The 14,698-nt window shown below is 39.1% G+C and overlaps 1 protein-coding gene across 1 annotated transcript in view; it reads right to left on the bottom strand.

Annotated features, from left to right (window-relative positions):
- Window positions 1-11,568, bottom strand: part of LOC139573489 (single-minded homolog 1-A-like) — a 28,022-nt gene extending 16,454 nt beyond the window's left edge. The window contains exons 1-8 of the mRNA XM_071396981.1: window positions 11,371-11,568; window positions 10,447-11,043; window positions 5,171-5,274; window positions 4,280-4,369; window positions 4,012-4,120; window positions 3,814-3,899; window positions 3,274-3,473; window positions 2,924-3,030 (exon numbers count right to left, since the gene is read on the bottom strand). Of these exons, the coding sequence (XP_071253082.1) occupies window positions 2,924-3,030; window positions 3,274-3,473; window positions 3,814-3,899; window positions 4,012-4,120; window positions 4,280-4,369; window positions 5,171-5,274; window positions 10,447-10,621 (871 nt within the window). The 5' untranslated portion in view covers window positions 10,622-11,043; window positions 11,371-11,568. The remainder of the gene's footprint in view (window positions 1-2,923; window positions 3,031-3,273; window positions 3,474-3,813; window positions 3,900-4,011; window positions 4,121-4,279; window positions 4,370-5,170; window positions 5,275-10,446; window positions 11,044-11,370) is intronic.
- Window positions 11,569-14,698: the final 3,130 nt, after the last annotated feature.

Raw genomic sequence — 14,698 nt, 5'->3', positions numbered from 1 at the left:
GTTTAGCATCTGCTTCATCTGACCACTTTTTTTATAGACCGAGTCACTGGTGCTTCCTGCTTTAAATCAGGAGGATAGAGTTGTGGTCGGATTCACCAAATGGAGGGCGAGGGAGAGCTTTGTACGCGTCTCTGTGTGTGGAGTGCAGGTGATCTAGAATTGTTTTCCCTCTGGTTGCACATTTAACATGTTGATAGAGATTTGATAGAACTGATTTAAGTTTCCCTGCATTAAATTCTCCGGCCACTAGGAGCGCCATCTCTGGGTGAGTGGTTTCCTGTTTGCTTATTTCCTTATACAGATGACTGAGTGCGGTCTTAGTGCCAGCATCTGTTTGTGGTGGTAAATAAACAGCCACGAAAAGTATAGCTGAGAACTCTCTAGGCAAGTAGTGTGGCCTGCAATTTATCACAATATACTCTACTTCAGGTGAGCAAAATCTAGAGACTTCCTTAGATTTCGTGCACCAGCTGTTGTTTACAAATATGCACAGACCGCCCCCCCCCCTCGTCTTACTGGAGTGTGCTGTTCTATCTTGCCGGTGAAGCGTATATCCCGCTAGCTGAATATCCATGTCATCATTCAGCCACGATTTCGTGAAACATAGGATATTCAAGTTTTTGAGGTCCCGTTGGTAGGATATTCGTGATCGTACCTCGCCTAATTTATTGTCCAATGATTGCACGTTGGCGAGTAATATTGAAGGTAACGGCAGCTTTCCCACTCGCCTTCTGCGGGTCCTGACGAGGCATCCGCCTATTCGTCTTCTGTTCCTGCGTCGCTTCCTCTTGCGAATAACTGGGATGTCGGCCCTGCCGGGTGTTTGGAGAATATCATGTGAGTCTTACTTGTTGCTGAAAAAATCTTTGTCTAATCCGAGGTACTGATCGCTCTCTTGATATCCAGAAGCTCTTGTCTGCCGTAAGATACGGTTGCAGAAACATTATGTACCAAATAAGTTACAAATAACGCGAAAAGAAACACATAATAGCACAATTGGTTGGGCGCCCATAAAACTGCTGCCATTTCTTCCGGCGCCATTTTTGTGAGAGGATGGATGTTGTTCTAAGTAGAACAAGTTATTGCAATTACACTGTCATATACACAAAATATATTAGAACTGATAAGACATTATTAAAAAAGATGATATTTTATTTGTCAGATAATATTTTAGACTCGGGTGACGTGAAACTATAATATCAATCAGATAGTTCATAAAACAATTTAGAAATGGAAAAAAAGGCACTTTGTTTCATGTGATGTAAAGCATTTATTAAAGTACAATTACAGTGCATTCAGAAAGTATTCAGACCCCTTGACTTTTTTCACATTTTGTTACGTTACATCCTTGTTTTAAAATGTATTAAATTAAATAAAAATCACAATACCCCATAATTACAAAGCGAAAACAGGTTTTTAGAAATACCTTATTTACATGCGTATTCAGACCCTTTGCTATGAGACTCGAAATTGAGCTCAGGTGCATCCTGTTTCATTGATCATCCTTGAGATGTTTCTACAACTTGATTGGAGTCCACTTGTGGTAAATTCAACTGATTGGACATGATTTGGAAAGGCACACACCTATCTATATAAGGTCCCACAGTTGACAATGCGTGTCACAGCAAAAACCAAGCCATGAGGTCAAAATAGGATTGTGTCGAAGCACCAAAAAATGTCTGCAGCATTGAAGGTCCCCAAGAACACAGTGGCCTCCATCATTCTTAAATAGAAGAAGTTTGGAACCACCAAACTGAGCAATCAGGGGAGAAGGGCCTTAGTCAGGGAGGTGACTAAGAACCCGATTGTCACTCAGAGCTCCAGAGTTCCTCTGTGGAGATGGGAGATCCTTCCAGAAGGACAACCATCTCTGCAGCACTCCACCAATCAGGCCTTTATGGTAGAGCGGCCAGACGGAAGCCACTCCTCAGTAAAAGGCACAAGACAGCCTACTTTGGCAAAAGGCACCTAAAGACTCAGACCATGAGAAACAAGATTCTCTGGTCTGACGAATCCAAGATTGAACTCTTTGGCCTGAATGCCAAGCGTCATGTCTGGAGTAAACCTGGCACCATCCCTAAGGTGAAGCACGGTGGTGGCAGCATCATGCTGTGGGGATGTTTTTCAGTGGCAGGGACTAGGAGACTAGTCAGGATTGAGGGAAGGATGAACGGAGCAAAGTACAGCGAGATCCTTGATAAAAACCTGCTCCAATGCACTTAGGACCTCAGACTGGGGTGAAGGTTCACCTTCCAACAGGACAACGACCCTAAGCACACAGCCAAGACCACGCAGAAGTGGCTTCGGGACAAGTTTCTGAATGTCCTTGAGTGGCCCAGCCAGAACCAAGACTTGAACCCGATCGAACGTCTATGGAGAGACCTGAAAATAGCTGTGATAGCAACGCTCCCCATCCAACCTGACAGAGCTTGAGATGAACTGCAGAGAAGAATGGGAGAAACTCCCAAATACAGGTGCGCCAAGCTTGTAGCGCCATACTCAAGAAGCCTCAATGCTGCAATCACTGCCAAAAGCGCTTCAACAAAGTATTGAGTAAAGGTTCTAAATACTTACGTAAATATGATATCAGTTTTTATTTTTAACACATTTGCAAAAGTGTCTAAAAAACGTTTTTTGCTTTGTCATTATGGGGTATTGCGGGTAGTTACATGAGGGGGAAAAAACTATTTAATCCATTTTAGAATAAGTAACAAAATGTGGAAAAATTCAAGGGGTCTGAATAGTTTCCGAATGCACTGTAAGTACATTAGATATCTGTATAACATTCAGCACAGACAGTGGTGTTAGTTATGCCTTTTGTATTACTATTGCCACTACACTGTTAATATATCACAGATAGAAAATTCTAGTGCTGAGGACTGGGAGATAGTAACTGTAGGAGAGCAAAACAAACCTAACTCACACAAGTGGTGTGCACATCTCAGGTGGAAGGAGTCACAGCTATGGACATGATGATAGAGCGTCTTCTCTATAAGATCCTGGGGCTCATAGCCCGTCAGCTCAGCTACCCTGGGACATACACAATATTAAATACACACGCTCAGAATTACAGATACATATGCATACAGAACGTACCCAATTTCTGCATCTTCCTCATTATTTCAGATGTGTATGACTACTCATGCATCTATGTAGTGTTTATGAAGATGTTATGAATGCTCAACAAAGCCGTTAGAAGTTGTTTAAAGTGGAACCTTATTTGGGACCACTAAGCTTCTCCAGTGTGTGAGTGGCGTTAAATGCTGTATTTACCTGGAGTCGAGGAAGATGAGCTTCATATCCAGGCTGGCTCTGAACATGAACATGTTGCTGTGTAGTTTGATTTCAGTGACAGCGCTAGGGGGTAGAGAGTGGCCCACCGCCACCAAGCCCACGTTCTGATAGCAGCCATCAAATGGAGACATGTCCAGGCTGTACTGACGGATCTTTAGGTACCCGCTGCAGTGGATCACCTGACACAATTGTACACACAAATATGCATGAAGGCTTACAATATATAAGAATACACATATGGAAATATGTATTCAACCAGTTTAGAGGTATTGCAAGAGATTTCTGTTATTATGGACTGCATGGGAACGGAGAGTTTCTAGCAGGGCTAAAACTACAGTTTGATGGATTTTTCAAAAACCAACTGCAGTTTGCCAGAGAAGTTTAAAATATAGGCTTCAATTATAAAGACCATGTGCCAACTATCAACAATTCAGTCACACCATAAACACAAAGTGGAATGACTGACTATATAATCTAACATCTTCGACATTGAGAAAGATGGCAGCAACATAGGCCTACCTTGTATCCACCACACGTCAGACCAGCATTTCTTTTCGCGAGGACGCATTTCATTCTCAAGAAAAACGAACGTTCCATTTCATATTCTTCAAAGACAGAGAGAAAACGCAATCAAAGACGACCATATAATGTAAATACCATGACACATGATTCAGTGCTCAGTCAGTCAGTCAACATAGCACACACAGGCTACCATACCTTGGACAAAGTGCGAGTGGCAGGGTTGGTGAGCTGTCAGCACGGCTGTCATTTCGTCGTGGTCAGCGGGGTGGATGTACTCGTAAATACTATTTCCGGTCAGCTCTACCTGTTAAAATACACGTTTAGTCATTGTTTTCAAGAAACGTAAAACATAGGACTATAGGCTAACGCTACTGTAGCACAAAGCACAAGGATCAATTTAAATCGAATGCAAAATAAAGCAATCAATTTAATCGAAATAAAGACGGATTGTGTAGCAGCCTACCTGTGATAAACCCAAATGGACCGATGCTGTTTCAGATATGTACATTACTTTCCCGTCAGGAGCAACCACAAAAATGAACCCGTCCAACGTCTGAAAAATAAATGTAATGTATATATTAATTAGGTCCAATGTGGACAAAATGTGTGTAGATCTTTGCCTAGCTAGGCCTACATATTAGTGCTACTATACAGGTTATTAGATCATTTAATTTCTCAAATTGATAATCAATCAATCTGTTGTCAATACAAAATAAGGAAAATATCAGAGACACGTCTATGACAGCATCGTAGCATTGTGTTTTTTTATCGGTTGACTGTATCAAAAAGGTTGTTACCAATTAGCATCATAATAATAATAATAAAATTTTGTTCAATGTATCCAAATTCATTATCTAGAAATGATTAATTACCTTGAAATTATCAATAGAAACACACTAATAATGTCTGCATACTTATTAATATCATTATTATAGTCTAGAACTTCGACTATACTATAACTACTAGGCCATGGTACTTTTGCTGTGTTGCATTTAGTGTTGTTACGATCATGTAGGAACGAACCCTTGTTAACTAGAGACTCCTGGAGGAGAGAAGAGAGGCGCAGCGCGTGACTATGAATGCGTTGAAGATATTTCCAGATTTATATCCACAAGAATGAGAGCAGCAGGAGGGAGATGTTGTGAGGAAGAAAATCACTCTCCCTTTAAAATATGGATAACTGCGACAACTGCTGCTCTCACGTGAGATAATGATGATAATAATACAATAAAAATGAAGTAATATGTACAGAATTTACAATAATAAAAACACGTTTACCATTCGACATTTTTTTTTACATTTCTATTATATTCCAAAGATAAAAATGGCGTTCATAATTAAAATAAGTCTGCACCTGTAGGATATGTGATCCCACCTGTAACAGATGTGATCCCAGCTCTCGCCCAACATTATCCAGAGTTCTGGTCCGACTCACGTGGCCCCAGGACTCTCCCAGACCTGCAACACACATGGGAACATAAGTGAATATCAGTTTTGTATTTTAGAATAAATGTACATAAGTTACAATAAAAGCGACATAATAATACTCATCATCATAATAACCAAACATGACAATAATAATCTTACATAGGCCTAATATCTCTCTTTATAGAGAGGATGCCTTTGAGATGCATTATTCATTTTCGACGTAATTGTGTAAATGTAATAATATGGCTATCAGCGTTAAAATCAATGATTTTAGTGTGAATAATATTCATATTCACACTTGAAATAAATATAATGTTTGGGTCTATATTTAAAAACCTAATATTATTCGTTCAGTTGAGCACACCTGATTTCACAGCGATGACTGGACTGTAAACAGGTTGGCAAGACATTGAACGTGCAAATCTCCACCGCACACCCGAAGGAACCAACAAAGTTCGATAAAGCAAATAAGAGTTGCTGTCCCCGGTAAACCACCGCGCAATCCCGATTGCAATGCAAATTCCATACGAAATCAAACACGTGCCCGTGCAAAGATCACAACAACAAACAAAAACGTTTCGCATTTTAATATTAACTAAAAATGCACTTCACGTTTACACAACTGAAACAAACAAATTACTCCTTTCCTCTCCGCGCCATGGTAATCTGTGTGGGAGCTCGAGCTGGGGCCTTTAGGTGCTCGCACTTGACCTACCGCAGGGAATTAGGCTCTCTTCGACATCAACGCGCGCTTAAGATAATCACTAAATTGGGCATTACATTCAGAAATAGGATCTAAAGATACTCCTGTGACATGAAGTGGTCCAAACTGAACAAAAGTAGGCCTACATTTCAAACAAAAGAGGTGTTAGTGACGACTCAAAGATTAGTCTGGAGAGCCCTGTCCTGAAAGAGTGTTCAATTGCCCGCATGCATGGCTAGAAAATTGTATTCGTCTCCTATAAAATTGCAGTTGAAAAAGCTCCCAGTTTCTCTGAGCTCAATTTGTTATTTTGCTCACGTGCGCGTCCACAACAGATTTAGATCATTATTTACACGGGCCTCAGCTCTTAGAAGAAGCATAATATATTTTTGTAGGTCTACACACACATATATCGTGTCCCATTAATTGTGCAGGTTTCAACAAGGTATAGGAATATAAAAAGTTTTAAAATCCTTCCAAGAAATGGGCTAGGCCTAATAATGTCCTATATTGGAATTATGATTTTAATATTGCCTTTTTGCGCCACCAACGCCTGATAAGCCAGACACATGGTTTGCTGTTATGGTTATTTAATGTCAAAACATTTTGTAGAACCAAATAAAATGTGAGGTGGCCCAAATACGCATTGTATGTCTGTTTGTCTTTTCGATTAATCTAACAGCGGCGGAAGACTTCAGAAAAACAAACGCATCAACACGTCTCTCCCGCTCTCCCGCTCTCTCTGATGTGACTTGTAATTCAACTCGGTGGGACAACATGGGGTGGAGCAAAGGTTATTGACCGCTCGCTGTCAATAACGGCCATAAAACCCTCTCACCTCTATACATTTTCATATAATATTTTACTGGCGAATACTCGGAACATTTTCTTTGCAATAAACCCTGTCACTTTCCGGGCCTAATTCGACGTCGTGTTTCAAGGCGATTCGCTTTGCACTCCTCGCAGCAGTGTGTGTTTGGACAGCCCTTTAAAACAGCAGAGGCTATTTAATGAGGAACGCACATGGCTCGCAATACGGATCGTAAAACGCATCCGTGACAGGACCCTCCTAAACTGAGTATACAGAAGATTCCCCCATACAGCCACTATCCCCTCCTCCCTGTGAGACTGTAGCTTCAATTATTCATCAGTTTATTTTACCATATGCTTGTCTTGGGAAACGACCGCATGCTTTGTTTCCTTATCAAGTGTGGAAACGGTGAGCTGTAGCCTATTAAAACGGTGATAAAAAAACGAATTAAGCATAGTCCTGTCATAATTTCCTCATCATTCCATTCACCCAGACAAACTGTGACTGAAATGAGCTTCTGGTGAGAATAGGCTACTAACACTAGATAGACTATTTCTGGTTTACATTTTGTTCTACACTCCTCTTTTATCAATATTAAAGAGTAGGCGGGCCTATCTATAACGAGCTTAAGTTGATAATCTATGATAGCCTTTAGCCTACACTGTAACGGAAAACTGACATTTTAGGTATTATCAACAATAAAAAATAAAAAACGTATCTTTGGAGCGCCAAAAACCTTTTAACCACTAGTGGGTGCATGGTAGGCCTATTGTTGTTTCTGGCTCATTAACATATTTTGAGGCGTGCCTTGTAAGAGGCTATATTTGTTGCACCCGTGAATCCTGTACCAATTTAACTTCTATGGTTATCATGGCTCATCGATTTAAAATGTATAGGGGACAGATTGGAGTGGCCAGATTTTGGGGATTTTCACTAGATGTAATCGAAAGTAGGGTCCTTTGGAGAAAGGATTGTTGACATATATTTGACATTTGTATCTTAAAGCATGATTGAGAAATAATTAATTGAAGTTGGAATATTTCTGACATTTTCGTCTTAGCCAGGCCTCCTTTAAGACTCCATAATGTTTCATCTGTAGGTGCTACAAAGCAAAGATTGGTGTCATATGAAGCTTTACTGTTTGCTCTGTGATATCAGCTATATAATTTTTATAAAAATGTATGACAAATGTATTAATATTGAAAAATATAAACATGAACATTGAAAATATAGGCTACCGTTTTGGATGGCTAATTTCTCTATATACTCTACAGCCTGTCAAAGTTCCAGACTGGGATCTCTGCTACTTTTAGAGTCATTTCTAAGTATTATCAATGAGGGAATGTGAAAATGGATTAAAAATGGTCGCCCTCTGCTGGTGATTTGCAGGATGTGCAATCAAATCAAATCAAGTTTATTTTATATAGCCCTTTGTACATCAGCTAATATCTCGAAGTGCTGTACAGAAACCCAGCCTAAAACCCCAAACAGCAAGCAATGCAGGTGTAGAAGCACCGTGGCTTGGAAAAACTCCATAGAAAGGCCAATGATGCAAGTAAAAGGAAGGCTGTGATTGGCTACATTGCCTACTTTGTCAATTTCTCTGTATAAAATGGTCCATAAATTTAAAACTAGCAGAGATCCCACTCTGGAACTTTGATATGCCTGTAGAGTAGGTAGATCTGTACTATGTTAAACCATAGGCCTATATTGAAAAAAAAATAACCCAATTTTTTTTTTTTAATTGTTATAAATTAATGTAATAAAATTGTTATTAAAATCAAAATACTACTAATATCACAGAGCAAGTGGCAAAGCTTCATATGAAACCAATTTCTGCTTTGTAGCACCTACAGATTAAACATTATAGAGTCTTAAAGGAGGCCTGGGTAAGTCGAAAATGTCACAAATATTCGGCATTCAAGTCTTTATGTCTCAATTATGCTTTAATATACAAATATCAAATATATGTCAACAATTCTTCCTCTAAAGGACCCTTCTATGGATTCAATTTCGTGAAAATCCCCCAAATCATGGTCTTTTTTTGTTTTTAGTTCGTGAAGAATCCCCCAATTTGAAGTAGGTGTATAGTGTAAACCAGATATGCGGACCTTGGACAACTCAGTAAAACACTGATGAAGATAAAATTAACTGTAGACGAGATATGACACTTGTCACAATGTCAAAACAACCAATCGCGTGTGCTTATGGAATTTGTCAATTAGAATTTAGATAAAATATGTTCAGTAGGCCTATTACGTGCAGTGTTCCACTTCTTATACTGACTGCATTAACTTTACTGATATGATAATATCTACGGGTACGCCCAAGACGCCTGTGCATGCGATGAATCGTTGATCACTTGCAACGTCATACATAGGTTAGGCCTATAGGCCTAAAACAACATTCGACACAGGGGGAATCGATTTTAAGCAAAATCCACAATCCATATACTCTCGTGCGTTTTTTTGTTTGTTGTGTGTGTGTATCTTAACAGCCTGAGCTTGAGAAGTCATTCTTGAGAAGTCGCTTCTCTTCTTTGCCTCAGTGTTACAAGGCCCCCATATGTTCGTAAGGATCAGACCGCTAGTCGCTCGGGTGACGCTAATTGGCGCGGCTCTGTAGCGGTCACGCAGAACAGGGGCCCGTTGAGACCGCGGGGAGAAGGTGGCAAATGACGGCTAATCGTCTTCCAGGGGCATCATGGTCGCCTGACTCTGAAAGGGGACTACACGTGTATAAATGTAAAAAGACACGCACAGTGTATTCTTCACAGACAAAGAGGTGTGTACAACGGTCGGTTATCCATGTATGCGCGCGCACACTAGTTATTTCACAGGACATTGTGTGCATAAAGTTGCCAGCTTTAGGCTACTTAGGCATGAATCAAGTTTGTTTTGGAAAAACATGATGCTAGATTTTGATAGAATAAATTCCAATGAATTGTATTTAGTCTTAGTCTTAGTTAATAATATTGCCACAATTTCATGGCCATAATTCGAAAGGCCTACAAAAGTAATCTTACATCCGTATGGCATTTTGACTATCTCTCTGATTGCTTATATTTGACAATATATAACCAACTAAAATATAGAACTATTCCATATATCAGTATGGGAAATAACATAAGTAAATAAAAGTATTCCCTTCACATGCAACAGTGCCGAGATTATTGAATGGAATTTAATTGAGCCTAACAAGTTATGTTATGCAACATATAGCTTAATTTAGATGCATGTAGGCCTACACATCTCCCATACGTAAACACAATAATTACTGTAGTCTTATTGATTCCCCAATGATTCGTGTAAATTAAGGAGAAGTGGCAGCACAGGCGTTTTGCAGAATGAGCAGAATTAAAACGTTAATAACATGACATAATTCATCATTATAAGACATTATAATATAACACATTGCACATGTATATCAGTGTATAGATGAGGCAACAAAGTCATTTCATAATATGTGGCAACATTTGGAATTATGATTTGAATTATTAGCCTTGCATAAGAACATGAATATTTAGCACCAAAATAAAAACAAAAAGCATAACTGTAACACAAATATAATATTAAACACACTAATAACACTTATGATAACATCAATATAAACGTTGGTTGTTATAATAGCCTAATAATAATCATCATAATATAACATAACGTTTAATATAATAATATCATAACCTTACCTTCAGGAAAAACAATTCTCATTTTCAAGTAACTTGTTGTGAGTCGAATAATTGAAGCTTTATCAAGCTGAGACGTGATGGCAGAAGGTAAAGGCAATAGTTTGGCCAGCTCATAGAATTCACTATTTTCCTTTTCCCGTCGAGTCCGGGCAGCATTTTTCGATTTTTCTTTCATTTTCAAATAATTATATTTTCTTCGACCTTGGCGTGAATTCACCAAACAATAAAAGTCAGTCAATATACAGATCTCAATTCTAGATCATTTTACTGCTTTGACACCCATGCATTCTGTTTTACGCGCTGGCTCTTCCAATGCACGGACTGTATTTCTCGGGCGCGGATACCTTGTGTGGTGCGTCAAGATAACACTGTAGCTGCTCTGTTCTCCTTCCTGACTAAATCCAGAAATAAAATATGAACATTCCCATGTTACTTCCAGGATTGATTAAGTTGGCGAAGAAGGATCTGAGTATCCTGTTTATTATGAGGAGTAATCGGCCATAGCTCCAGATTCACTGTACATGACGTCCACTTGGGCCCAACATCTCTGTGAGGAGTTCAGGTCCTTCAGACCGTTGCCGAAGACATCATGTCCCCCTGAAAAAAATAATAATATGCGAGAATACATTATTACTTTGAACCTAATATTGTTCAAATAGACATAGGCCTACTGATGTAAAATGGTCATTTGCACACGTTCAATTGCACCAGATAGGCCTTGTAAAATGTGAACATCACACTTGTGGTGACCATTGATTGCAATGCGCATTACGCACCAATTAGGTAGGCTTACTAAACTTTAGTAATTAGCCTAGAGACAGAGTGTCAATACGCACAATCTCATTTTAGTGGTCCTTAATGACTGCATCTTCGTTTCAAGGCAGTGTCAGATACAGTATTGGAAATGCTAGATTATCAACCTACCTCGGAGCACAACCAAACCCAACTTTTTTCCCAGAAATCTGCAGCAATGTTACCTCTTCTCACTTCTGTTCTCATGTCCTAGTTTCCCCGAACATCCTCAGTAAAACTTCAACTACGACAGCAGAGGCACACTATACTTCCCTCATCTCTGCTTGAGGGATGCGAGTGTATCAAAAATAATTTACAACCGCTCCTCTGTTTTTAACTCTATCTCCCTATTTCTCCTGTAGAATCTGAGAACAGCCCACCCCCGCGTTTCTACCAGCCAGCTTGTCCCTCATTGGGCAGTAAGTAATCTGTTCCATTTCCCTATTGGGCATTATTATTATTATTAACGTGTCAGTGCTCGATGTGAATCCGGGATTTTCTCGTATAGATCCTCACCTCTAGCATTGTTGAAATCATCCTGGGGACACTATAGAGAGATATACGGCTCATGTTACTCGTTTATTAGGTAGGCTTATACGTTGATATACTTTTTTTTTTATAGCGATACATTGTTTTAGATACTTGTTTTAATGCTGTGTGACCCAAGTTTAGCATATAGGGCTAGTCGTTTAACGTTATCTTCTGATTCTCCAGATAAAAAATAAAGCTTTCATATTTGATAGTCCTGATAAGGAAATATAGGCTACGTTTAGGGCTATGGAGGAATAAAATAGTAGGTTAATAACCAAAAAGTATAAACACGGTTATGGTAAAATTTCAAAATGTCAAGTGGTTCAAAAATGTAGGTATGCAAAAATGTTTTTCAAATGTAATATCTCGGGATAGCAGGTTAGATGACCATGCACTATAGATGGACTTCAATTCCATAACACAACCTGATGTATGTTGATAGACCAGTGCCACACTGCATTTAGTCCGCGGAGTTTATTCAATTGCCTGATGCAGTTGACAAACTGTCAAACGAGATGGCAGATATGGAAACGCTAGAGGTCTAGCGCATATAGGGTACATTTTACGCAATACAGATTAATCATGTACGTTAGTGATATTGAATAAAATTGCAAAAGTTGCAATATTGAAGTGATTCTTTGTTGGAAATATAGGCCTATAAAACGGGAAAAGATAGGCCTAGATTATATATCGACGGGAAATTTTTCACGCCATTTCGATACCTAGTGATTTTCGTATGATGTTAGGTGAGTATTTTCGCTTACCCCTAACCCTAACCATTTTCCTAACCTCAGTCTCCTTACCTGCTACGAAAAAGTCACTTCAGTATCAAAGTGGCGTGAAAAGAGTGTTTCCCATATGTCAACCTTTCCGTTTTATTTCCGATAAAACAGACAATTGCACAAAATAAAATCGCTTATGACTAACGGCAAAATATATAATTATAGCCCCAGCAGTTAATATACAAAATAAGAATTAGTTAATGCATTGTAACCCAGGGTTAAACAACTAAGCCTACGCGAAATCAATTTGGAACGTAATAGACCGTTTTTTTCTCTGATGTGGACACCATATTGGGAAAAGTCCACGGAAAGACAAGTGTGCCCTTGCCCATGCACTCTCTCCCACCCTATCCACACTCTTCTAGTATTTCTCTCATCATGTTTTGTGTTCGTATTTCTTTCACTTCGACACGGCCCCCCGGATGATAGGATATCGCCTGCGGCGCGCGAGGAAGAAAAAGAACCCAGGATGCGGTGCATGCAAGGGAATAGTTGACGCCAGTTTAACCTTAAAAAAAATACTAATTAGACTGCAAATATCTGTGGAAAAGAGAACAATAGAAAATACTTGAGCTTATTAAGTCCCCAGGATGGAGTCAACATGATGCCACACAGTAAAACATCTACCTAGGCTACCTCCACTGGGTAGGCATTATTAGCCTAACATGACGAAATTCACAGCAACATGTCGCCCGTCATTGATGGTCTTAATCGACAGTAAGGTGGCATGCCTCAAGTTAGACAATCTAACGACGTTTCGTCTAAATGGCTACACACAGAGATAGCCTACATTTCACTGTGAAAATAACAGAAAAGATCATCCTTAAAGAGTCAAAGCAGGGGTTCTACTAAGATAACATGACTCTGACTAACATAACACGTTTTAAGATGGTCAAACCAATGATCATTTAGCTTTGGTTTGGAATTTTAAGACCCCTTTAGGTAGGCTAATAAAAAAAGAGTATTTACTTACTTGATGAAACATTGAATTTGGCCTTACTGCTATTAGCTTAGAGAAAATAATTGAATAACAGATTCATACATGAAAAAAACGATTATCAAAAATTAATCAAAATCATGTTAATTTTAAAGTGTCTGTCCTATATATGATAGATTAAAGATCAGGAAATATGTTTTTTTAACCCATATATATATATATTTTAACATTTTGGGCACTAAACTATTTCAATCAATTTGGTACTGGGCTACCTTCAGATGAGTCTTGTGAGGCTTGTAGGTGTCCAAGAGCAAAATATGTATGTGTTCATGATAGCCTCACCTTTCTATAGAGGGGTCATATTAGTGTGTAGCCCAAACTGATAATACAGATGAAAGTTGGCAGATCAGTGGTAAGACTTCAGATGAGTTCCATGAAGTGACACTTGTGGGGGATAGTAGAGAAAAACGGAGAACAAATTAATTTGTAGACCAAACTGTTCGATGATAGAGATGTCTCATGATCTGACAAACACAGCTGTAGCTCGACCACCTTCCACCACAGATGCGGAAGGCCGCCATTGGCAGATGCAGTAGATTGAGACGCAGGCCATGCAAAAATATCAGATATAAACAGATATCTCTAGCTAGCTTAAACAGAAGGATTTTGATGGGGATTTTTTCATTATGCTAATTAATTAGATTAGACTCCATAGTTTTTAACTCGAAAATGTGGATGATCACATTAGGCACTGCTAGGCTAATATCCATAACTAACCTTAATGCAGTAGGCTACACTACCAAACAACATACACCTATAATAAAATACAGGTCTAGCACTGAGGCCTGCACAGCCCACTATTTAGCTATATGGCCTACTCAGATGAAAATCATCAAATTACATTGGAGTCCCTGTCACACTTTGGCTATAAAGTAACAATTATATTCATATTTAATTAAGCTCAAATATGGGATACCCTACAAATAGACTGAAAAAAAGTAGCTTATGCTATTTTTTTGCAGAGACATAGCAATGCATTCCCTATGGTTTAATTCCCATACAATAGGCCTATTAGCATTCTGCAATTCTGGATCCAATAGTGAAGAGGTGGAAATATGGCGATCATGTGGTGAACCTGACCGCTACGGGAGAGGAGTCCAGCGCAGGGGTGTAGGTACAGATCTAAATCATGCTCACCACAAACACTACC

The sequence above is a fragment of the Salvelinus alpinus genome, chromosome 4, assembly GCF_045679555.1.
Source record: "Salvelinus alpinus chromosome 4, SLU_Salpinus.1, whole genome shotgun sequence".
NCBI lineage: Eukaryota > Metazoa > Chordata > Actinopteri > Salmoniformes > Salmonidae > Salvelinus > Salvelinus alpinus.
Note: the sequence above shows the minus strand (reverse complement) of the source record. Positions and strands in the feature narration are given on the sequence as shown.